At 48.5% G+C, this 27387-nt stretch overlaps 1 protein-coding gene across 1 annotated transcript; it reads right to left on the reverse strand.

Annotated features, from left to right (window-relative positions):
- Positions 1–485: 485 nt before the first annotated feature.
- On the reverse strand, positions 486–27387 carry LOC136627291 (oocyte zinc finger protein XlCOF7.2-like). The gene is made up of 9 exons (XM_066602279.1): positions 27350–27387; positions 19370–19509; positions 18405–18584; positions 18204–18327; positions 7507–7601; positions 7346–7421; positions 7154–7251; positions 4723–4831; positions 486–2143 (listed from the first exon to the last, which is right to left on the reverse strand). Exons 2-9 carry the CDS (start codon positions 19445–19447, stop codon positions 1485–1487), a joined length of 1419 nt encoding a protein of 472 aa, XP_066458376.1. The 5' UTR covers positions 19448–19509; positions 27350–27387; the 3' UTR covers positions 486–1484.

Here is a 27387-nt window from a genome sequence, read left to right on the forward strand (position 1 = left end):
CAGAATCGCTTGGATATGCAAAACCTTTCTGGTGTTTTTCCATGTTAAAGTGACACGTGTCAGATTTGCAAAATTTGGTCTGGTCATTAAGGCGCAAACAGGCTTGGTCACTAAGGGGTTAAAGTGTGTGCACATTAATAAGCATTTCATGGAGAATTTCCTATCCGTGATGTAAGAAAATAATTAAAGTGAGATAATGAAGCCTAGCGAGAGTACGTGTAGTCCATCAGCTAAAGATAATGGCGGTACATATGGGGGCAGGGTTACAAGTACGTTCATTGTAAAGTGCTGACTTGTTGCTTTATGAGCTGTGATGAGGAGGAGCATGTAATACAACATCCGGGTGATTTTTACATTTGCGTGCATGTAGCAGAGCTGTGTGTGTTGTGTGCAGTGTGGCAAGGGGGTTTCTCGCTTGCCGGTCCCCAGCCTCTCCATCTGGGAGATGGTGCACATAAGTGTAAGCAGGCTCCAGGAGACTTGAATTTCTTTTAAAATCTGGCACGTGCCTGTTTTTATTGCACACAGCAAACAGCATAGTCCATTTATAATCTTTGGTTCACAACCCACTGCGTCGCCATCACCAACCCCACCCAGGGGTTGGGTCCTCCTCCGTCAAACCAGGTGACGGCCCAAATAGATCCACACAGGATCTCGGGCTAGCAGCCCTTTCAGATCCGCTGAGCTATCACCTCTCCCCCCTGAGTCTGGCAGGAACTGATTTTGATCTAAATCCTGGTAGACCACAGCTGTTAACCCTCTAATTTTCTTTTTTTTACCCTAGTATCAGAATACCTGTCTAGCACCCTCTGCAGGACATTCTGATACTGCAGCATGTATAATTTGTGTGCTGTGCTGTGTATAACGTGAACTTCTTTGCTTGCACCTTTATCTGTTCATCTCATTTTCTATACTAGGGCACCAACGTTAATTGCCAAGTAATACATTTATTGAGGTTGGCCTTACTTAAAAGACACCCTGTATTCCTGTAGTTCTTGCAATGGTACAGAGAAAGCAGCACATATGTGTGCAGGAAAATCAACTTTCCTACAGCTGAAACATGGATAGTCCACAAATTACATGGAGTGATATTGCTTTTCCACCATTGTCCCTCTGGATTCTCCTGCAGTGTGGGTGACTTTATGGGGGCAGTACGAAGAAGAGAGGGTCATAGTGACAATTTAGCATCACTGCTATGATAATAAACAAGGCTCTCCTTATCTTCCTTATATCCACAATACACTTCCTCCAGGGATCCTGATCACAGAGGACCTCAAGTAGAATTTGGCTTCTGTCCAAAAAAAACCCCAAAAACTGTCCTCTTATTGGCTGTGATGTCTGTGAATAACCTGAGTTAAAAAAATTTCTTTGCTCTCATAAGATTTCACACATTACAAAAAACAATCTGATTTCTTCTGTGTAAATTCTGATTAGTTTCAAAATGTAATCAATCTCCTTAGAAAATATTTACCGCATATAGAAGATCACAATGGCTTCTCTCCTTTGTGACTTTTTTGATGAGAACTTAGATAGGCTGCATTAACAAAACATTTCCCACACTCTGTACATGAATACGGCTTCTCCCCTGTATGATTTCTCTCATGTGTAACAAGATTTAATTTCGAAGCAAAACATTTCCCACATTCTGAACATGAATACTGCTTCTCTCCTTTGTGAATTCTCTCATGTAAACGAAGATATGATTTTGAAGCAAGATGTTTCCCACATTCTGTACATGAATACTTCATTCCTGTGTGAATTCTCTCGTGCGTAACAAGATTTGATTTCTGATTAAAACATTTTCCACATTTTGAACATGAGTACGGCTTCTCTCCTGTGTGAATTCTCTCATGTGCAGCAAGATTTCCTTTGTGATTAAAAAGTTTTCCACATGTTGTACATAGAAGCGACTTCTCTCCTGTGTGACGTCCATCATCTGTAATAAGTTCTGTTTTGCAAACAAAAATGTTCCCATATTTTGAGTGCAGTTCAGGATTAAGGTCATCATAGGACAGATCTGTAGTGTGCAGTCCAGGATGTACGCCAAGGGTAATGCCGTTTTCTCCTGGAGAGAGCTGCGGGATATCTTCATCCTCTACTTCATCATTTATAGATAACGTGACATTAACCTCTGAATGATTTTCTGTTAAAAATAATAATAATCATACAATTTGTTATCCTAACACAAAGTAGGAAAAGTTTACATTCTTCTTAAGCTGCAAACACAACTACAGTTTGTGGTACATTTTTTCTTTTAACTAAAGCCAGAAGTGGATCCAGAAAGAGGACAGTGCCAGTCCATGCTCTATACTGTATATTGTAGACTCCAACCCTGCATTTGGGTCACAGCTCTGCATCAGAGACGGTGCGTGTGATGCCGGACTGATGGGGCACATTGATTAGAGGTTATCAATATGAATCTGTAATGGAGCTTCTGATCTTCCCTCAACTAATCACAGATTCTACTCCCTTGTTCTAGTGTTAGACGTCCTAATAAATATACTTCCTTCCTGAACCTTAATTATACCCGTGATTTATAAAAAAAAGGTTTCCATTATGTTCCCCCCATACATCTCTGACCTAATATCCCGATACCCCCACATGTAATCTATATACAACCTGTCCCCCCATACATCTCTGACCTAATATCCTGATACCCCCACATGTAATGTATATACAACCTGCCCCCCCCATACATCTCTGACCTAATATCCTGATCCCCCCACATGTAATCTATATACAACCTGTCCCCCCATACATCTCTGACCTAATATCCCGATACCCTCACATGTAATCTATATACAACCTGTCCCCTCATACATCTGACCTAATATCCTGATACCCCCCCCACATGTAATCTATATACAACCTGTCCCCCCATACATCTGACCTAATATCCTGATACCCCCACATGTAATCTATATACAACCTGTCCCCCCATACATCTCTGACCTAATATCCTGATACCCGCCACATGTAATCTATATACAACCTGTCCCCCCATACATCTCTGACCTAATATCCTGATACCCGCCACATGTAATCTATATACAACCTGCCCCCCATTGATCTCTCACCTAATATCCTGATACCCCCCACATGTAATCTATATACAACCTGTCCCCCCATACATCTCTGACCTAATATCCTGATACCCCCACATGTAATCTATATACAGCCTGTCCCCCCATACATCTCTGACCTAATATCCTGATACCCCCACATGTAATCTATATACAACCTGTCCCCCCATACATCTCTGACCTAATATCCTGATACCCCCACATGTAATCTATATACAGCCTGTCCCCCCATACATCTGACCTAATATCCTGATACCCCCACATGTAATCTATATACAACCTGTCCCCCCATACATCTCTGACCTAATATCCTGATACCCGCCACATGTAATCTATATACAACCTGTCCCCCCATACATCTCTGACCTAATATCCTGATACCCGCCACATGTAATCTATATACAACCTGCCCCCCATTGATCTCTCACCTAATATCCTGATACCCCCCACATGTAATCTATATACAACCTGTCCCTCCATACATCTCTGACCTAATATCCTGATACCCCCACATGTAATCTATATACAGCCTGTCCCCCCATACATCTCTGACCTAATATCCTGATACCCCCACATGTAATCTATATACAACCTGTCCCCTCCATACATCACTGACCTAATATCCTGATACCCCCACATGTAATCTATATACAACCTGTCGCCTCCATACATCTCTGACCTAATATCCTGATACCCCCACATGTAATCTATATACAACCTGTCCCCCCATACATCTGACCTAATATGCTGATATCCCCACATGTAATCTATATACAACCTGCCCCCCATACATCTCTGACCTAATTTCCTGATACCCCCACATGTAATCTATATACAACCTGTCCCCCATACATCTGACCTAATATCCTGATACCCCCACATGTAATCTATATACAACCTGTCGCCTCCATACATCTCTGACCTAATATCCTGATACCCCTACATATAATCTATATACAACCTGTCCCCCATACATCTCTGACCTAATATCCTGATACCCCCCACATGTAATCTATTTACAACCTGTCGCCTCCATACATCTCTGACCTAATATCCTGATACCCCTACATATAATCTATATACAACCTCTACCCCCCCCATACATCTCTGACCTAATATCCTGATACCCCCACATGTAATCTATATACAACCTGTCCCCCATACATCTCTGACCTAATATCCTGATACCCCCCACATATAATCTATATACAACCTGTCCCCCATACATCTCTGACCTAATATCCTGATACCCCCCCCCCATGTAATCTATATACGACCTGTCCCCCCATACATCTGACCTAATATCCTGATACCCCCACATGTAATCTATATACAACCTGTCCCCCATACATCTCTGACCCGATATCCCGATACCCCCCCCATGTAATCTATATACGACCTGTCCCCCCATACATCTGACCTAATATGCTGATACCCCCACATGTAATCTATATACAACCTGTCCCCTCCATACATCTCTAACCTAATATCCTGATACCCCCACATGTAATCTATGTACAAGCTGTCCCCCATACATCTCTGACCTAATATGCTGATACCCCCACATGTAATCTATATACAACCTGTCCCCTCCATACATCTCTGCCCCGATATCCCGATACCCCCACATGTTGCATACCTGTGGTAACATCTACTGGAATTTCTTCCTCCACTTCACTCTTACACAGGTAATCTCCCGTCATCCACTCTTCTTGCTCCATTTTAATAGCGGTGAGATCTTCCCCCTGCTCATATGTAATAATTCAGTACAATAAAACACACAAATCAAACATCACCAGAAGAAGCCACCAAGATCTCTGAGAACATCTGTGACTGCAGGACCCCCGATATACACTATGTTGATAAAATTATTGGGACAAACATAGAAGGTGAAACATATTCCAATATGTTGTTGCACTGCCTTTGGTTTTAATGATTGCAGTAACCCTCCTTCACCGCTTTCCACAAAATTGCAATAGATGTTTGTAGTCCTTTGCCTCCACTCCTATAGGAGCTTCAGATAGTGATGCGGTAGATGATGGGTGTGTTGGGCGCCCGGATCTAGTGGTCTAATTCATCCCAAAGATGCTCAGTAGAAGAATGAGACTAGCGCTCCAATGTGATAAAGCTTGATAAAGGCTGATGTTTCAGCCGAAACGCGTTGCACCCTGTGAATAAAGAACCTTTTCTCGTCATAACTTGGACAAGATTTATTTCTACGAGCTGACCTGGATTTTCAGGGGTGTCAATTGCACTGACACCCCTGCTGAGTAAGTTCTTTCTGCCTTCTCATTTCACCTATCCGATTACTAAAGATGCTCAGTGGGATGGAGGTTCAGACTTTGGGCTGCCCAATAAAGTTTGCAGATGTGGTCCTACTCAAATCTCCACACTGCATGCCGTATGACATGGTGCTCGGCCATGTTGGTGGAGACACTGAGCTGTACCCGAGTATTACCATAGGGAAGTTAATGCCACATTGTCCGGGATGCTTCTGTGCCCATTGGTGTTGAGGGAGGACTTCACAATAACCAATGTCCCTAGACCTTCCCAGCAGAACTCCCCCGCCACCCCCACCCTACACACACACCATAACAGGTCCTCCTCCAAACTTCACTGTTGGGACGATGCCGTCACATAGACATCGCTCTCCAACAACTGAAGTGCTACCATCTGATTGGAAGATGGTGTCCTGTGATTCATCTGTCCACAACATCTGCTTCCACTCACAGTCCTCACCACAGACACGTTAAAGACACTTGTTGTCTGCCTCATCCACTCCCAACTCAACTACTGCAACTCGCTGCTCATTGGCCTTCCCCACTTCAGATTCCCCCCTCTCCAATCCATACTAAATGCAGCAGCTAGACTCATCTTCCTATCCAGCTGTTTCTCATACACCTCCGCAATATACCAGTCGCTGCACTGGCTGCCCATCCGCTGCAGAACTAAATTTAAACTCCTCACCTGCAAAGCTCTCCATGGCACTGCGCCACCGTACATCGCTTCCCTCCTGTCTGTACACTACCCAACCCTCTCACTCCGATCTGCTAACACACTCAGACTAAACACCCGTCTAATACTAGCCTCATATGCTTGCCTCCAGGACTTCTCTAGAGCAGCACCAATCCTCTGGAACGCTCTACACGAAGGCATCCTGACAATCCTCGATGCACAGAACCTCAGACGCACCCTTAAACTGCACCTCTTCAGGGAGGCATACCAAATCTCCTGACCTAGTCCCCCTGCCCCTTTCCATGGCTCCCAACACCTTCCACCCTGCCTATTGCATACAATTTCTACCCATGCACCTCCATACCACCCCCACCCAGTTTCCTTCCTAATAACTGATTTCCACATGTAATTCCCTTACTGCCTGTGTTCCCTTGTGCCTTATCTCCCCACCACCACCACCGTATCTCCTGCATCACCCCCTACCACTATGTTTAAAATTGATAGTATATCTGGTCATTGTTGTATTGCCTGTGTTCTCCCATGCTTGAAAGCACAGCGGAATAATTTGGCGCTACACAAATAAAGATTACTATTAGTACAGTCCGTCGCTCCGAGCCTCATTACAGGCGCCACTGTGCAGTCACTGCTGTGTGCAGCCGCTCGTCCATGGTAATCCTTCACATGCCCTTCCATATGGATTGCTCTGGTGCTAATGGTGTGAGACCTCCTAAGCAAGTGTTTTGGCAGATGTTGTGCATGTTGCCTTCACGGATCACGTTCTGTCAGTTTATGAGGTCTCCCCATACATCGCCGCACTGCACACACCAGACGGTTTCCATTTCCCAATAACTTTGCCAGTAATGGACTTTGGAAGGTCCTAAAGTGTTGTGATGTTCCGTACTGCTTGCTCCGGTGACATCTCCCCACCAGACCCCGCTGAAGGTCTGTCAGTGCTGCACCTCGTGGGATTCTAATGGCTTCTATACTGAGATATGCCTGTGTGATATGCTCCTTTATACCTAAGGCTCACACCTTTGATTTTTAGCTCAGGATTGGTAGAGGTCCCAATAATTTTGTAACAGTGTAGATGAACTACAGGGCTCAGCATCATCTACCTGATGGCTCTCTGGGACATTGAATTCTTCCACTAGACAGTCCTGAGAATACAGAGGATCGGGACGCCTCTCCGGGGAATTTCCTCCAATAAGTGCATCTGCAGAAAACACAGTGATTGAATGGATTGTATGTGATGAGATGATGTGAGCATCTAGCAGACCCTCAATGAAAGCCCCCCCCCCCTTCCTTACACAGATGATCGATTCTTTTGTCCGTCTTTTCTGCCTCATCTTTAAGTTCAATCTTAATATTAATCAGTTTTTCACTCTAAATAAGACAAGAAAAATGTGAAATGTACTTTTGGTTTCATCACTTTATAGTCTTATCCTGATGAGACTTTACAGTCATCTACCTGCTGGTTCTCCAGGACATTGGGGTCTTCCTCTAGACAGTCCTGTGGATACAGATGGGGATGTCTCTCCAGGGGATTTCTCTTATTGGCTCCATCTGTGGAGACACATAGTGATGGAATACATGAGCTCTTGTATCTGTATATCATACACTTCGCTCATCACTTCCAGGGTTATCTATGAGTACCTGATAATGATGTTGTGCTCCTCACCACCAGCCCTGAGGTCCCAGTGCCTCATCACCCACAAGTATCAAGTGCCCTATAGCCCCAAGAGAGAATGGTTGAGCGGAAATCTGACAGCTGCCTGATCTGCTATAATATTCAAATGTATGCGCAATCTAAGGACATGAATATAGGGGACAGCGGGAGAGCAGAGGATGAGGAGGACCCCAATATCCTCCTGAATATATAGATCCGTAACATTAATACCAGTGATAGTGGAATGGAATAATAAGGACTATCTGGTGACAATAGCGCCCTTCAGGATAGGATATATTAGGCAGCACACGATCAGTCAGTTCTGGAAGTTGATGTTGGAAGCAGTAAAAATAGAGACGTGTTAGGATGTGAGCGACTGCAACAAGGGCCAAATTGTGATGTGTAGATGACTGGTCAGAGCCTCTCCAGAACTTGGAGTGTTCCCGGTTTGTAGGGGTTAGTGCCAACCAAATGTGGTCCAAGGATGGAGAAGCAGTCACCTGACAACAGGGTCATGAATACTCAATGCTCATTGATGTGCTTGGGGAACAGAAGAGTCAGACTGTAGACATTCATTAATACTTATCAGTCAATTACCGCTTTATTATAGCACTAAATAGCATTTTTTAATCAGAATGTGAGATCTTGTGCTTAGCTCATGTAATCTCATTGTCACCTTGGAATTACTTGTCTCTCTGTTCTCTCCAAGAGTCACTATTTTAGTCATCAGCACTTCGTGTGTAATGAAACTGCATGGACTGTACCACACAGTCTCTTCATAGAAGGCGAAGGAAACTACTATCACCGACTGGGTTGATCAGGGAAATGCGGTGGATATAGTATATCTTGACCTTAGTAAAGTATTTGACAAAGTATCTCATACCATACTTATTGAAAAAATGACCAAATCTGGGATTGACAAGGCAAATGTTAGGTGGATTCACAACTGGCTGAGTGATCGTACTCCGAGTGGTCATAAATGGCTGCACATCCAAGTGGAAGAATGTATCAAGTGGGGACCACAAGGCTCTGTCCTAGGCCCAGTGTTGGTCAACATTGTTATAAATGATCTGGAGGAGGGAATTGATGGGAAACTGATGAAATTTGTGGACGACACAAAGATAGGAAGCAATTCACTGTGACAGAGGGATGTAAAGTAACCCAAAATTCCTTTCACAGAAAATAGAAATTTCTTATATTTAAAACATAACTTTTAATAATAGTTAAAGCCCCAGGACTAAGAGCCAACACATATATACTTAAACAGACAAAGGCTGTATGTATTAGTCTGTTTCTGTGGAGTAGAAATTATCCCTGCAATAGTGGGATTGGTCCCTACAAATGCACATCTGGGGGTAATCTATCATAAGTATATATGTATTGGCTCTTAGTCCTGGAGTTTTAACAATTAATTATTAAAAGTTATGTTTTAAATATAAGGGATCTCAATTTTCCATAAAAGGAAAGCTAGGAAGTAGATGCAGAGTAGGAAAAATGGTGGAGCAGAAACCCGTATGGTTGGCCGTAGAAGTTCGGATTGTGCAAGATTATAATAGAGGTGCTGCCAACCAGAGGCTGCTCCCCTTAACTTGGTGTGGGTCAATGGAGGGATACAACTAGAAAATGTCATGTGTCAGTGATTTGTGTACACAATTTCTCATATAATTTGGACCAGGCAATGAACACACTAAGAAATCTCTGATGATTTCCCTAACAAACTAGCGCCCGAACAGGGACGAGAGAGAAGGATTTATTTGTCCAACCGCATAGGTTTGAGGCACAGATGATAGAACAATCGGAGAAACTGCAGTGGTGAGGCAAGTCATATGATTCATATGTACTATATACCTCCACTCCATATATTGTTTCTCGTCTATCTTAATAACTTTGGTCAGGTAAGTTGAATCCGTACATGGATTCTTTGTATAATTTATAGCCTCTCTCCCTTAGCAAATAAGAGCCCTAATGTGTTTCATTGTACTGGGGAATGGCTGGGTGCTGTGTTATTTGTATAGCGCCAACTTATTCCGCAGCGCTTTCAGGTAAATATGACTTATTACCCCCCACCAAGCTGGGTTCTCATTTTACCAACCTCGGAAGGATGGAAGACTGAGTCAACCTTGAGCCGGCTACCTGAATCACGCGGGGATCGAACTTGCAACCTTTAGGTCGTAGGCGAGAGCTTACACTCTGCGCCACACGAGGCTCATTTGTATTGTTTGTTTGTCTGGGTTTTCCAGTGTTTGATGAGACACTGATGGTATGCTGAGCGTAGTCTTAAAGGTTTTTATAAAATAGTTATTCCTAGCAAAGTTGCGCGTCTCTGCTGAATAACAAAAATAATCTAGGAGTAGCCCGGTAATTGTGCAGCATATATAGTGTAGTAGTGCAGTACACAGAAGGGCCTGTAGAGGGCCAGAGACAGGACTTCTGGTGCGAGGGTTAACCAAGGGGTGGAGCAGGAACCAGATAAAAAAGCCAGTTCCTACCAAAGAGAGAGAGGAACAGCGCAGCATAGGAAGGTGCTGCAGGCTGGTGGCCTGAAAAGGCAAGAGTCTGACAGGGATGATGCCCCTGGACTCCCACCCAAGTTGGGGTGCTTACTGACATTGTGTGATTTGCTGTGCTGTGATGTGCTGTAAAATAAACGCTGGCAGGAGCCAGACAAAGAGATACACTATTCCTGAGCCGTGCTTACCCGTGTGGTGCACCATTTCTGGTATGAGAGGTCAGCGATCCCGAGGCAAGAGTACCCCCCTTGCTACAACAGGTCTTTAAGTGGATATTGTAGGCAGAAACTGGATGGATGTTGAAAATGTTACACAGCACCACAGATTGTATCTCATATAGAAGAAAAAAAAGAATGTGAACAAGTTGAAGAAGTTTGATATTGATTACAGAATGTAACTCAAGAGGTAAGCTAAACGAGCCTGGAAGAATGTGATGATAGCAGGCAAAAAAAAATTGGCATTGGAATGAAAATGATGGATTCATATCTAGTTATAGTTTCCCGGAGAAGGAGGAGGTGGCTTCTTCCATCTCTATGATGAGAGGTTAAATGGTGACGCTGCCCCCTCTGATGAGGAGGCAGCACATGCTGAACTTGCTCCTATTGCACTGGCCCCACCATATACAAGCCCTCTGGATGGACTTGTTGGCATTGCAAACAAAGAAATAAGGCATGGCGAGATGCTTGCCTGGCTTGATAGTCCTCATAGACACCGCCCCTTTACCAGCATCCAGTCAGGCCATGCTCCTGGTGGCCATTTTAGTGCCAGTCATGGCCTGCGGCCATTTTAAAATCTGCTGTAACAATACCTTTGCCTGCCAACCAAGTCCCATCTTAGCTCCATAGTAGGCACAGTCTGGCTTCTCACCTCCCATAGATGTACCTTTTACCTAAGTAGGTAAACCAACACCAATGATGAGTGCCTTCTCTGAATTGCATAGGAATAGTGAGAACCTCTTCATCCCATGTCCTCTGTGTCTGAATGATATGTTGTTTATCCCAGGTGTGTGCTATAAGATAAGGTCAGTATGATACTGTTGGATACTTAGTCGTAGCAGAGGAATATGTATGGGTTCCTTAAGACAAGTGTCCGGTAGTGTCCGCACTGAGGGGACAGGTTGCTTTGGGTGACAGTAGCACTGACAATGACCAGGGATAGTATGCAGCAGTACAGACTTTTTCAGAGAAAGAAGGGATGATTATGTAATGCAGATAGTCCTGGGACAAGACAGTGAAGGAATAAAAGTTTACAGTAGTATTAAATGAACTTGACAGGCAATGGCTTGATGGGTGCTGGCACTGTGTGGTATGGTTAGCTTACAAATGGTTAAACATTTTTTTTCCATTTGAATGCTTGGTCCTTGTGAAGCTGCGTTCTTCCTTCGCCCCCCTTCCTCCCAGCCTCACAGAATTTGTTGTATATTTGAAACACAGAGAGGGGGGGGGGGCGGAGAGTGTGACTGACCTTGTAATGTAGGAGTCAAGGAGCGGTACTCTGCTTGCGTGAAATGAATGGAGATGTGTAATGAAGATGAACATGATGAAGTGAATTACAGTGTCTTAGTATAAGTTTGTGCAAATAGGAAAGGTACAGAAATCTTAAGGTACATTCTTGCTGTTATTTGGGTAAATGTACGTTAAGTGATTGGTTTGCAGCGAGTTTAATTGTTAAATGTGTTACTGTTGTGTTTTCAGTGTCATAATGTCATGTAAGAGGAAACAAGCTGTTGATAACCTCTATGTGAGACCTGAGTGTTTCTATGGGAAAAATATTACAATGATACTAAGGTTAGCTGTAGGATTCTAAAAAACAGTTAAGTTTTGTTTATTTCTTTTTACCTTCTCTCCCTGATGAGAGGAATTGTTTAGGTTGGGGGATCAAGCGAGTCCGCAGATGAGGGGAATAGTAGTAGTTGCGTGAATGTTTATGCTATGCAGTAAGCATTGTGTGTAGAGAATTATATGGTTATTCATATTTATATGAGAGAGAAAGACTTGACTACACGGATGGTTGACAAGTCTTCAAGCTGTGATTAATGTAAAATGTGTGATGAAGATATTGACTGGGGATAAAAATTTCTAAAAGACTTTACTGGCCACTCAGTGTGGGATGTGAATTTCATCAACATTTTTGTTTTCCATTTTCTAGGCCTTTGCATGTGTATGTGTCACTGTACGCTGCAGTTCTGGCATGATATTCATGAACTCAGAAATTCAGGATTAGCACTAATAAACACCACGCTGAAGTGCACTTCTTTGTAGATGAATGCCTATGCAGTAATTCTTTCTGCTCCACTGACCAAGCATTGCAAGAAGAAAAAAAAACAAGCACTAAATTTTACACACCTTGTAAATTGAGGTCTAGTTTTTTTTATCTCTCAGCCCTGGGAATACCAAGCCTTTTAAATATTGCTTATGGTGCACCCTCTTGTGTTAGAAACAGTAGCAGCAGCTGGAAGAAAAAGTTTTGAGATTGGTTTCAAATTTCCTGTGACCGTATTAGGCCCCATAAAGTCATGGCCAATACTGGCACAGGTTCCGCTCATACTTTGGTTCACCTAACGTCACCTTCGCTTACTGTGCACTCTGTTCATGTCATTCTACATGTCAGTGCTGTAACACCCTCAACCCAGCTACCTTGCTGCATCTGGAAAAGGAGGGAGAGGCATAATTATGTGATAGTTTTCCCTTCAGTCTGATGCACAAGCTAGTGGCCCAGGAGACAGGGGATTCAGTCATGTCGTTGATCGGTCATTAGACAACTCTGATTTTGCACTCTTTGTGGATGGATCGAGGTATGGTATAGAAGGCAGGTTCTACACAGGTTATGTTGTGCTCTCCTTACAGGATGTGGTTAAAGCCGAACCCCTTCCATCTCTCATGTTAGCCCAAGAAGCCAAAATGCGAGCCCTGGAAGAAGAATGCAAGCATGCTCACGAGAACACGGCTAACACATACATGGACTCATGCTATGTCTATGGCATTGCTCAGGACTATAGTCCCATCTGAAGAGCGAGGTCATTCTTCAAAACAAATGAAAAAGCAATTAAAAACAGGAAAGATGTACAGGCACTGATGGAAGCTCTCTTGCTGCCCGAGAGGGTGGCCTGAAAAAATAACAAAAGGCCACTCCAAGGATGGCACGAAACAGGCAACCGTAAATCACCGGCTGATCAGGCTATGAAGACAGCCACACAGAAGCCCAGACTTGATCCTCCAGGGGTTGGGACGGTACAGGTACCCCCTCAGACATCACCCCCGGTGGATTATGACATGTTGATTCAGTTACAAAATCAGGCAATCAAGGGGGAAAAAGGAACAATGGGAACCAGCAGTGGGGCAGAGACACCTGGAGATATATGGATGGAATCCAACAAGCCTTGTCTCCCACAGGCCCCTATCCCGTCATGGCTCCGGCCTCCCATGCAAATACATACCTGTCAAAACCAGCTATGACAATTGTGGTTACTAGTCACTGGTCTGCACCAGGATTTAGCATCACAGCAGCTAAACACACACAGGGCTGCCTGATTTGTGCACAGAACAATGTAGATAGGTCTGTACAGACGCCCATGCAGTGCACCCCTTTTCCAGACTACCCATTCCAGCCTCTTTAAGTAGACTACTTCCAACTGCCAAAGGTGAGCAGGTAAGAGTATGTTTTGGTCTGCCCAGACCTGTTTTCAGGGTGACCAGTCTGGCCTACCTGCTCACAAATGCCACTCCAAGAACTGATCTCTGAGGTAGTATATAGATACAGTGTACCAGAGACAATTGAGAGTGACCGAGGCACTCCCATCATGGGAGAAGTGATGCAGGAAGCAGGGGGCTGGACCAGATGACCATGTGAAGCACTGAGCAGGGGGTTGGACCAGATAACCCTGGAGGTTCCTTCCAAATCTACCATTCTATGATTCTAAGTAATGAAAGTATTGTGGGTAGAACACGCCTTTTATGCTTCGTACCATCCGCAAAGCAGTGGTAGAGCAGAGATTAAATGGTATCTTAGAAACCACGATTCAGAAGCCCATGGCAGAGCTCAAGAGACCATGGACCGAGTGCCCCCCCCCCCCCCCCCGGCACTCTTCTCTTTAAGGTACACACCTAAAATAATAGGTCTCAGTCAACATGAGGTACTTTTTGGGTCAGCCCCAAGGTTGGGATTGTATTTTCCATGATAACTCCAGATGCAGCATCGTAGCTTGACAAACTATATTATTACTGTCAAGAAACGCTTAACTAGAATATATTTTCGAGTGTTTGCTTCCCTTCCAGATCCTTACAGCTTAGAAGGAACTCATTCTGTGCAACTAGGATATTGGGTGGTTACCAAAAGACACATCCGTAACCTAGACGTGATGATCCATAACTCAGACTTGATCGTCCATAACAAATGTTCCTAACTACCACTACAGATGCTTAGCTGGAAGGACAAAATCCAATTGGATACACGTATCTCATAGCAAGAGAGTCTCACCACTATGACAGTATCACAGACTGGGTTGATCATGAAAATATGGTGGATATAGTTCATCTTGACCTTAGTAAAGTATTTGACAAAAGTATCTTAAACTATACTTTTTGAAAAAAATGGCCAAATACAGGATTGACAAGGCAACAGTTAGGTGGATTCACAACTGGCTGAGTGATCGTACTCCGAGTGGTCATAAATGGCTGCACATCTAAGTGGAAGAATATATCAAGTGGGAACCACAAGGCTCTGTCCTAGGCCCAGTGTTGGTCAACATTGTTATAAATGATCTGGAGGAGGGAATTGATAGGAAACTGATCAAATTTGCAGACGAAACAAAGCTAGGAGGGATAGCTAGCAATGGGAGAGAGAGTATTCAAAAAGATCTAGAAAAGCTTGAACAGTGGGCAGCGACTAACAGAATGATATTTAACAAAGAGAAATGCAAAGTCCTACATCTGGGCAAGAAAAATTAAAAAAAGTCCATACAGAATAGAAGGAATTTGGCTAAGCAGCACATGTGAAATAGACTTGGGTATACTAATAGATCATAGACTGAACATGAGTCAACAATGTGATGCAGCAGCCGAAAAGGCAAACACAATTCTGGGATGTATTAGAAGAAGCATAGAGTCTCGATCATGTGAGGTCATTATCCCCTCTACTCTTCCTTAGTCAGACCTCAGCTGGAATACTGGGTCCAGTTCTGGGCATCCCACTTTAAAAAAAAGACAGACAAACTGTAGCAAGTTCAGAGGAGAGTTACCAAGATGGCGAGCGGTCTGCAAATCATGTCCTATGAGGAACGGTTAAAGGATCTGGGAATATTTAACTTGTAAAAAGGAAGGCAGAAGGCTGAGGAGAAGTACTGAAGGGCTGTCACAGTGCAGAGGGATCAGACCTGTTCTCATCTGCACAAGGAAAGACTAGAAGCAATGGGATGAAACTGAAAGGGAGGAGACACAGATTAAATATCAGAAAAAAAACTTTCTGACAGTGAGGGGGATCAATGAGTGGAACAGGTTACCATGGGAGGTGGCGAGTTCTCCTTCAATGGAAGTGTTCAAACAAAGGCTGGACAGACATCTGTCTGGGATGATTTAGTAAATCCTGCACTGAGCAGGGAGTTGGACCCGATGACCCCGGAGGTCCCTTCCAACTCTATGATTCTATGATAGACATATGCTTTCTCCTATGTTGGTCAATCCCTGTTTACAACTATGGTTCCAAAACTAAGACTGAATGGTCTAACTAGCCTCTCTAATGAACTAGTAGCAAATTCTGGCATCTCCAACCCCTTTGGTGACTGGTGGACTGATACTTTCGGATGATGGAGCCACTGGGTTTCATTTCTTTGCTAGAACTTTAGTGACTATTCTTGCTACTATTGCTTTTATTGACTGCTGCACTATTCCGTGCCTTTGAGGATTTATCTCTAAGACTATTGACAAAGCGATCTCTGGTATATATTATGAGGTTTTAGCTACTGACTAAATCTCCATTCCTACAGCCCTATTCCGAGATACTTTGTCTTGTGAGTGCAGGTGGGGCATCAGTCGGGGAATTCGGGGAAGTTGTGTAGGAATTCCGGCTTATGTCACTAGGGCATTTGCAAGTACCTGGCTCGCTGTTTTACTAGCTGCTCTAAGAAACAAAAGGAGGGACTATTATAGTAATAATATACATATTCTATGGTGTATAAATGTTTCTTACATTAGCCTAGGCAAACATGTGTATGTGTGTACATATGTAGATACTGGTATATCATCCTTCTTAGTGGATAACTAGTATCTAAATGTTTAACTCAGTTCATGTTGTACACTGGTATGTAGATGCAGGCTCATAATCCCCTATGTCCTTTTCTTAGCTTAGGAATGTCTAGAGATAGCAGTTTTTAACCCTCTCCATTCATATAGAAACTACTAGAACAGTAAATACAGAATCTAGTTTCAGGTTTCTAGGAATGACGTATTTAGTAATAACACACCTCAAGGCGTTAACATATGTTAAACCATTCGCACCTAGAGCCAATCATGAGTTCTTACGATTACGGGGGGGGGGGGGGGGGGTGCGTGTATTTCTGATGATACGTAAGTGAGCTTATATATACATTGTCTGCCTTGTAATAAACTCAGAAGAGCATCATTGTCAGATGATACAGACTGTGATGTGCCAGTAATTTGTGTACACAACTTCCCATATAATTCAGACCAGGAAATGAAACACGCTAAGAAACCTCTGATGATTTCTCCCAAAAAACTGAAAAGGGAGGACACACAGATTAGATATTAGACAGTGAGGGGATCAATGAGTGGAACACGTTGCCACAGGAGAGAGTGAGTTCTCCCTCAATGGAAGCCTTCAGAGGCAGGACAGACATCTGTCTGGGATGATTTAGTGATCCTGCACTGAGCAGGGGGTCGGACCCGATGACCCTGGTGGTCCCTTCCAACTCTACAATTTTATGATTTAATGACATAACTGATGATGCTTAGAGGCTCCAATCACACAGTTATAAGAAAAGTGATGACAGTTCATCGTCCTGACTAGATACTTGTAGCTTATTTAGGTAAATATAAAGGGTAATAATAATCACACTGTCCTCCCAGCAGACAGAGATGGTACTAGTTCTGGCTAGATGTACTGCATGCAAGCTGAGTATAATGTATATAGGAGACCTCCTGAGTGTGACAGACTATCAGGTGAGGGGGGAGGTAGAAATGGAAAAATGCGTTTTAGCTGGAGCAGCCCTCGAAGGCTTACATAAGTACAATGTTTTATATTTAATTTTTAATTGCACAAGTCTGTCAAAAAATAGTTTTTAAAAGATAGCGCCCCTGACACATTGGCACTGAGGCTTCACAGCTAGAACACTTTGTCCGTATATCTATTGCTAGCATCGCACGTCCGGGGTGAAGCACACGGTGATCCAACCATCTCCTCCAGTCACGTATAACCAGCTGCTGCTTCCAGAGCGACAGGAGACTCCGAGACACGAAGGGAAGAACTACTGGAGGCCGATATGTTGGAGTCTCGCTATGAATAGAAGGATTTGTTCATACCACGTTGATCCTTCATCGGAGGAATGTCAGGAGGGTTTGCCCATGTAGAAGCTCTGATCTCCGCTGATGGCGCTCTACATTCTTAGTCACATACATCGCCCATTGGCTTCCATGCTGAGAAGCATACAGGCCATAGCATTCTTTATAGGGGGACACCTCTGCATAGTATGGGGTCGTCTACTCTACCAGCACAACAGATGCCAATAGGAAACACGTTTAGCATCCGTCATGTGAACGGAGCTCAATGGGAATGTACGGCCTATATGGCAGTCATAGGGCTTTGATGTGATGTGAATGGAGCCTGAAATCAGGGGGCTCCTATATTACATGTCATTGGAGGCACATCTATATACATCGTACATGATGGTATTAAAGCTTCAAAGTGGTTGCCAGTGCTAGAATGAACCTACAGTAAGGGGCAACAAGACTGCTTACAAATATATCAGTCTCTTCTTACCTGCTGATGTCAGTGGCTGGTGGTCGTCCATCATGGCATCCTTGTACAGATCCCGGTGTCCTCCTATATACTCCCACTCCTCCATGGAAAAATAGATGGTGACATCCTGACACCTTATAGGAACCTGACAACACAATATACAGTCATCACCCCGACCCCCCTGTTACTGTATAGTGTCCCCCACATTCCCCGCAGCGTCACCTCTCCGGTCAGCAGCTCCGTCATCTTCTTGGTGAGCTCTAGGATCTTCTCCTTATTGGTCAAGAGGTGTGGGGGAGGCTCTGTGATGGGGCCCGGGGTCTGGCTCCATCCTCCTGACTCCTGGAGATGGATGATGGGAGTCACAGAGTCACCGGACGTCTTCTTCACTGCAGTGTAATCCTGTGGATGGAGAGACATTCAGGAAAAAACTCCTCACCGACTCCAAGTCTAGTAATCAGAATGAATCCTTAAATCAAATCCCATATCTAGTAATTGGTGACAAAACACATAATATTATGACTTCCCTACTACTGTCATTATCCATGTCTCTCTATATATGTCAATATGGATGGACCATGTGCTCTCCCCCTGCCATCATCTTCTATGCCTCTATATAGATATCAGACTAGATGGACCATGTGCTCTCCTCCTGCCATCATCTTCTATATCCCTATATAGATATTACACAAGATGGACCATGTGCTCTCCTCTTGCTGTCATCTTCTATGTCTCTACATATAGATAGACTAGATGGACCATGCACTCTTCTCTTGCCGTCATCTTCTATGTCTCTATATAGATATCAGACTAGATGGACCATGTGCTCTCCTCCTGCCATCATCTTCTATGTCTCTATATAGACATCAGACTAGATGGACCATGTGCTCTCCTCCTGCCGTCATCTTCTATGTCTCTATATAGATATCCGACTAGATGGACCATGCACTCTCCTCTTGCCGTCATCTTCTATGTCTCTATATAGATATCAGACTAGATGGACCATGTGCTCTCCTCCTGCTGTCATCTTCTATGTCTGTATATAGATATCAGACTAGATGGACCATGTGCTCTCCTCCTGCCTCCTCAGCTATTTAGGTCTTCTCCGTCACTTGGAACATCTTATACAGGACGCTGTACCCTTATTACATACTACAATACAGTGATAGAAACCTAGAGACGTTCACCTCTCCGGTCAGCAGGTAGATCATTTCCAAGGCGGCGTTCAGTAGGATCTCGGTAATCTCATTCTGCTCCTTGTCCATCCTTGGTGGGTCATTCAGGAGTAGAAAACTGGCTGATGTGGAGGATCTCGTCCTGTGGGAACCTTTATGAAGAGAGGAGCGGCTGTAATCATACAGGGGACATCATAGGGGACATATAGAAGTCAATTATAGAGCGCTGAGAGACGCAGGTTCTCCATCACCCCATGGCTGACAGATGGAGGTCTCACAGGATGCCCCACACATGGCTGACAGATGGAGGTCTCACAGGGCGCCCCACACATGGCTGACAGATGGAGGTCTCACAGGGCGCCCCACACATGGCTGACAGATGGAGGTCTCACAGGGCGCCCCACACATGGCTGACAGATGGAGGTCTCACAGGGCGCCCCACACATGGCTGACAGATGGAGGTCTCACAGGGCGCCCCACACATGGCTGACAGATGGAGGTCTCACAGGGCGCCCCACACATGGCTGACAGATGGAGGTCTCACAGGGCGCCCCACACATGGCTGACAGATGGAGGTCTCACAGGGCGCCCCACACATGGCTGACAGATAGAGGTCTCACAGGGCGCCCCACACATGGCTGACAGATGGAGGTCTCACAGGATGCTCCACACATGGCTGACAGATGGAGGTCTCACAGGATGCTCCACACATGGCTGACAGATGGAGGTCTCACAGGGCGCCCCACACATGGCTGACAGATGGAGGTCTCACAGGGCGCCCCACACATGGCTGACAGATGGAGGTCTCACAGGATGCTCCACACATGGCTGACAGATGGAGGTCTCACAGGGCGCCCCACACATGGCTGACAGATGGAGGTCTCACAGGGCGCCCCACACATGGCTGACAGATGGAGGTCTCACAGGGCGCCCCACACATGGCTGACAGATGGAGGTCTCACAGGGCGCCCCACACATGGCTGACAGATGGAGGTCTCACAGGATGCTCCACACATGGCTGACAGATGGAGGTCTCACAGGGCGCCCCACACATGGCTGACAGATGGAGGTCTCACAGGGCGCCCCACACATGGCTGACAGATGGAGGTCTCACAGGGCGCCCCACACATGGCTGACAGATGGAGGTCTCACAGGGCGCCCCACACATGGCTGACAGATGGAGGTCTCACAGGGCGCCCCACACATGGCTGACAGATGGAGGTCTCACAGGGCGCCCCACACATGGCTGACAGATGGAGGTCTCACAGGGCGCCCCACACATGGCTGACAGATGGAGGTCTCACAGGGCGCCCCACACATGGCTGACAGATGGAGGTCTCACAGGATGCTCCACACATGGCTGTTAGATGGGGGTCTCACAGAATGCCCCACACATGGCTGACAGATAGGAGTCTCCCCTCTGAGGGGCTCTGCTGTTCCTATAGAAGTGACTGGAGAGCCGCAGACATGTGTTGTCACCTCTAAATGCATGCAGAGACTGAATGACTAGCCCTTCAGTGTAAACAGCAGATGTTCAGTTCTGAATGACTGTCTGCTTAACTGGTCGGCGGACGGTCAGTAAGAATCTCTCCCAGCGTGTGATGTCAGATACAAAGAGGAGCCTGGAGGGCGCTGCACATTTATCCTCCCGTCTGCGCCGCAGGTTTTATGATTTTCAATGTATAAGTCATGTGACATATTTTCGTCAGAATCTACTTCAAAATCCATGTTGGAATCTGCACCATTTTTGTAATGTTACGCAAATCCAGTGTCAGAAAATATTAGCTCGTCATGTAAATCCACATCAGTAAAATGTGACCCCCTCTGTCACTTTACGGCTGAACTCAGACGGTCGTATGTGAGCTGCGTCCGAGAATCCGGGGTGCAACTCACATCGGCAGCGCAGGCACCAGTGCTTGTGGCGTACAATCCGTGCGGACAGCGCACACCGCGCGTCCTACTGTCCTCTGTGATACGGATATAAACAGGACATGTGTGTACCGCCTGATAGTGCGGCCGGCCCAGCGCTCTACATGGATACACCGACAGCACGACCACCAAATATACGGCTGCCTGACTGCGTACCAGGACAGCTAAAGGGGCAGCTGGCGTAGAAGCGATCTGACACCGAGGCCTCGTTCACACGGCGGTTAATGTGGCAGCCGGCGTAGGACCGATCTGACACCGAGGCCTCGTTCACACGGCGGTTAATGTGTCAGCTGGCGTAGGACCGATCTGACACCGAGGCCTCGTTCACACAGCCGTTAATGTGGCAGCTGGCGTAGGGCCGATCTGACACCGAGGCCTCGTTCACACGGCAGTTAATGTGGCAGCCGGCGTAGGACCGATCTGACACCGAGGCCTCGTTCACACGGCGGTTAATGTGGCAGCTGGCGTAGGACCGATCTGACACCGAGGCCTCGTTCACACGGCGGTTAATGTGGCAGCCGGCGTAGGACCGATCTGACACCGAGGCCTCGTTCACACGGCGGTTAATGTGGCAGCTGGCGTAGGACCGATCTGACACCGAGGCCTCGTTCACACGGCGGTTAATGTGGCAGCTGATGTAGGACCGATCTGACACCGAGGCCTCGTTCACAAGGAGGTTAATGTGGCAGCCGGCGTAGGACCGATCTGACACCGAGGCCTCGTTCACACGGCAGTTAATGTGGCAGCTGACGTAGGACCGATCTGACACCGAGGCCTCGTTCACACGAAGGTTAATGTGGCAGCCGGCGTAGGACCGATCTGACACCGAGGCCTCGTTCACACGGCGGTTAATGTGGCAGCCGGCATAGGACCGATCTGACACCGAAGCCCTGTTCACACGACGGTTAATGTGGCAGCGGGCGTAGGACCGATCTGACAGCGAGGCCTTGTTCACACCGCGGTTAATGTGGCAGCTGACGTAGGACCGATCTGACACCGAGGCCTCGTTCACACGGAGGTTAATGTGGCAGCCGGCGTAGGAGCGATCTCACACCGAGGCCTCGTTCACACGGCGGTTAATGTGGCAGCCGGCGTAGGACCGATCTGACACCGAGGCCTCGTTCACACGGCGGTTAATGTGGCAGCCGGCATAGGACCGATCTGACACCGAGGCCTCGTTCACACGGCGGGTAATGTGGCAGCCGGCGTAGGACCGATCTGACACCGAGGCCTCGTTCACACGGCGGTTAATGTGGCAGCCGGCGTAGGAGCGATCTGACACCGAGGCCTCGTTCACACGGCGGGTAATGTGGCAGCCGGCGTAGGACCGATCTGACACCGAGGCCTCGTTCACAGGGCGGTTAATGTGGCAGCTGGAGTAGGACCGATCTGACACTAAGGCCTCGTTCACACGGCGGTTAATGTGGCAGCCGGCGTAGGACCGATCTGACACCGAGGCCTCGTTCACACGGCGGGTAATGTGGCTGCTGGCGTAGGACCGATCTGACACCGAGGCCTCGTTCACACGGCGGTTAATGTGGCAGCCGGCGTAGGACCGATCTGACTCTGAGGCCTCGTTCACACGGCGGTTAATGTGGCAGCTGGAGTAGGACCGATCTGACACTAAGGCCTCGTTCACACGGCGGTTAATGTGGCAGCCGGCGTAGGACCGATCTGACACCGAGGCCTCGTTCACACGGCGGTTAATGTGGCAGCCGGCGTAGGACCGATCTGACACCGAGGCCTCGTTCACACGGTGGTTAATGTGGCAGCTGGCGTAGGACCGATCTGACACCGAGGCCTCGTTCACAGGGCAGTTAAAGTGGCAGCCGGCGTAGGACCGATCTGACACCGAGGCCTCGTTCACACGGAGGTTAATGTGGGAGCCGGCGTAGGAGCGATCTGACACCGAGGCCTCGTTCACACGGCGGTTAATGTGGCAGCCGGCGTAGGACCGATCTGACACCGAGGCCTCGTTCACAGGGCGGTTAATGTGGCAGCTGACGTAGGACCGATCTGACACCGAGGCCTCGTTCACACGGCGGGTAATGTGGCTGCTGGCGTAGGACCGATCTGACACCGAGGCCTCGTTCACACGGCGGTTAATGTGGCAGCCGGCGTAGGACCGATCTGACTCTGAGGCCTCGTTCACACGGCGGTTAATGTGGCAGCTGGCGTAGGACCGATCTGACACCGAGGCCTCGTTCACACGGCGGTTAATGTGGCAGCTGGCGTAGGACCGATCTGACACCGAGGCCTCGTTCACACGGAGGTTAATGTGGCAGCTGGCGGAGGACCGATCTGACACCGAGGCCTCGTTCACACGGCAGTTAATGTGGCAGCCGGCGTAGGACCGATCTGACACCGAGGCCTCGTTCACACGGCGGTTAATGTGGCAGCTGACGTAGGACCGATCTGACACCGAGGCCTCGTTCACACGGAGGTTAATGTGGCAGCTGGCGTAGGACCGATCTGACACCGAGGCCTCGTTCACACGGCGGTTACAGCCGGCGTAGGACCGATCTGACACCGAGGCCTCGTTTACACGGCCATTAATGTGGCAGCTGGCGTACGACCGATCTGACACCGAGGCCTCGTTCACACGGCCGTTAATGTGGCAGCCGGCGTAGGACCGATCTGACACCGAGGCCTCGTTCACACGGCGGTTAATGTGGCAGCCGGCGTAGGACCGATCTGACACCGAGGCCTCGTTCACACGGCGGTTAATGTGGCAGCTGGCGTAGGACCGATCTGACACCGAGGCCTCGTTCACACGGCCATTAATGTGGCAGCCGGCGTAGGACCGATCTGACACCGAGGCCTCGTTCACACGGCCATTAATGTGGCAGCTGGCGTAGGACCGATCTGACACCGAGGCCTCGTTCACACGGAGGTTAATGTGGCAGCCGACGTAGGACCGATCTGACACCGAGGCCTCGTTCACACGGCGGTTAATGTGGCAGCTGGCGTAGGACCGATCTGACACCGAGGCCTCGTTCACACGGCGGTTAATGTGGCAGCTGGCGTAGGACCGATCTGACACCGAGGCCTCGTTCACACGGCCGTTAATGTGGCAGCTGGCATAGGACCGATCTGACACCGAGGCCTCGTTCACACGGAGGTTAATGTGGCAGCTGGCGTAGGACCGATCTGACACCGAGGCCTCGTTCACACGCCGGTTAATGTGGCAGCCGGCGTAGGACCGATCTGACACCGAGGCCTCGTTCACACGGCCGTTAATGTGGCAGCTGATGTAGGACCGATCTGACACCAAGGCCTCGTTCACACGGCGGGTAATGTGGCAGCCGGCGTAGGAGCGATCTGACACCGAGGCCTCGTTCACACGGTGGCTAATGTGGCAGCTGGCGTAGGAGCGATCTGACACCAAGGCCTCGTTCACACGGCGGTTAATGTGGCAGCCGGTGTAGGACCGATCTGACACCGAGGCCTCGTTCACACGGCGGTTAATGTGGCAGCCGGCGTAGGAGCGATCTGACACCGAGGCCTCGTTCACAGGGCAGTTAATGGGGCAGCTGGCGTAGGACCGATCTGACACCGAGGCCTCGTTCACACGGCCGTTAATGTGGCAGCCGGCGTAGGACCGATCTGACACCGAGGCCTCGTTCACACGGCGGTTAATGTGGCAGCCGGCGTAGGACCGATCTGACACCGAGGCCTCGTTCACAGGGCGGTTAATGTGGCAGCCGGCGTAGGACCGATCTGACACCGAGGCCTCGTTCACACGGCGGTTAATGTGGCAGCTGGCGTAGGACCGATCTGACACCGAGGCCTCGTTCACACGGCGGGTAATGTGGCAGCCGGCGTAGGACCGATCTGACACCGAGGCCTCGTTCACATGCGGTTAATGTGGCAGCTGGTGTAGGACCGATCTGACACCGAGGCCTCGTTCACACGGCGGTTAATGTGGCAGCCGGCGTAGGACCGATCTGACACCGAGGCCTCGTTCACACGGCGGTTAATGTGGCAGCCGGCGTAGGACCGATCTGACACCGAGGCCTCGTTCACACGGCCATTAATGTGGCAGCCGGCGTAGGACCGATCTGACACCGAGGCCTCGTTCACACGGCAGTTAATGGGGCAGCCGGCGTAGGACCGATCTGACACCGAGGCCTCGTTCACACTGCGGTTAATGTGGCAGCCGGCGTCGGACCGATCTGACACCGAGGCATCGTTCACACGGCGGTTAATGTGGCAGCCGGCGTAGGACCGATCTGACACCGAGGCCTCGTTCACACGGCCGTTAATGTGGCAGCCGGCGTAGGACCGATCTGACACTGAGGCCTCGTTCACACGGCGGTTAATGTGGCAGCCGGCGTAGGACTGATCTGACACCGAGGCCTCGTTCACAGGGCGGTTAATGTGGCAGCTGGCGTAGGACCGATCTGACACCGAGGCCTCGTTCACACGGCCATTAATGTGGCAGCTGGCGTAGGACCGATCTGACACCGAGGCCTCGTTCACACGGCGGGTAATGTGGCAGCCGGCGTAGGACCGATCTGACACCGAGGCCTCGTTCACACGGCCGTTAATGTGGCAGCCGGCGTAGGACCGATCTGACACCGAGGCCTCGTTCACAGGGCGGTTAATGTGGCAGCTGGCGTAGGACCGATCTGACACCGAGGCCTCGTTCACACGGCCATTAATGTGGCAGCTGGCGTAGGACCGATCTGACACCGAGGCCTCGTTCACACGGCGGGTAATGTGGCAGCCGGCGTAGGACCGATCTGACACCGAGGCCTCGTTCACAGGGCGGTTAATGTGGCAGCCGGCGTAGGACCGATCTGACACCGAGGCCTCGTTCACACGGCGGGTAATGTGGCAGCCGGCGTAGGACCGATCTGACACCGAGGCCTCGTTCACACGGCGGTTAATGTGGCAGCCGGCGTAGGACCGATCTGACACCGAGGCCTCGTTCACAAGGAGGTTAATGTGGCAGCTGGCGTAGGACCGATCTGACACCGAGGCCTCGTTCACACGGCAGTTAATGGGGCAGCCGGCGTACGACCGATCTGACACCGAGGCCTCGTTCACACGGCGGTTAATGTGGCAGCCGGCGTAGGACCGATCTGACACCGAGGCCTCGTTCACACGGCAGTTAATGTGGCAGCTGGCGTAGGACCGATCTGACACCGAGGCCTCGTTCACACGGCGGTTAATGTGGCAGCCGGCGTAGGACCGATCTGACACCGAGGCCTCGTTCACACGGCCATTAATGTGGCAGCCGGCGTAGGACCGATCTGACACCGAGGCCTCGTTCACACGGCAGTTAATGGGGCAGCCGGCGTAGGACCGATCTGACACCGAGGCCTCGTTCACACTGCGGTTAATGTGGCAGCCGGCGTCGGACCGATCTGACACCGAGGCCTCGTTCACACGGCCGTTAATGTGGCAGCCGGCGTAGGACCGATCTGACACTGAGGCCTCGTTCACACGGCGGTTAATGTGGCAGCCGGCGTAGGACTGATCTGACACCGAGGCCTCGTTCACAGGGCGGTTAATGTGGCAGCTGGCGTAGGACCGATCTGACACCGAGGCCTCGTTCACACGGCGGTTAATGTGGCAGCTGGCGTAGGACCGATCTGATACCGAGGCCTCGTTCACAGGGCGGGTAATGTGGCAGCCGGCGTAGGACCGATCTGACACCGAGGCCTCGTTCACACGGCCGTTAATGTGGCAGCCGGCGTAGGACCGATCTGACACCGAGGCCTCGTTCACAGGGCGGTTAACCCCTTAACGACCAGCCCATAGTGTTTTTACGTCCTCCCGAAGTGGGCTCTATTCTCTGAGGACGTAAAAACATGCTTCCTGCAGAGAATAGTGCCTCTCGGGCTGTGGACGTGACAGCTCCATGCTGTCGGTGTCCGCAGGTAGCTGACAGCATGGAGCTGTCATCCCGGGCTGTTCGGAGCCCCCCCCGGCATTGCGATCGGCGCTATGCAATGTATAGCGCCGATCGCAAAAAAAGTAAATAAAAGTACATAAAGGTTAAAGATTCAGCTGCTCTGATGGATCGGATCCATCGGAGCAGCTGAAATTACTCACCCAGGTCCTGCACGCTGCTCCCCGCTCTCCTGCCGCTC

The sequence above is a fragment of the Eleutherodactylus coqui genome, chromosome 5 (assembly GCF_035609145.1).
Source record: "Eleutherodactylus coqui strain aEleCoq1 chromosome 5, aEleCoq1.hap1, whole genome shotgun sequence".
Lineage (NCBI taxonomy): Eukaryota > Metazoa > Chordata > Amphibia > Anura > Eleutherodactylidae > Eleutherodactylus > Eleutherodactylus coqui.

What these genes read in the sequence shown, in the direction of transcription:
- LOC136627291 (XM_066602279.1), bottom strand. Translation starts at nt 19,447, where the DNA reads ATGGACAAGGAGCAGAATGAGATTACCGAGATCCTACTGAACGCCGCC. An exon ending in CCAGCCACTGACATCAGCAG is followed by an intron (nt 7,602 to 18,203) that starts GTAAGAAGAGAC and finishes GTGTCTCCACAG; the next exon opens with ATGGAGCCAATAAGAGAAAT. An exon ending in TCCAGTAGATGTTACCACAG is followed by an intron (nt 2,144 to 4,722) that starts GTATGCAACATG and finishes TATTTTTAACAG; the next exon opens with AAAATCATTCAGAGGTTAAT.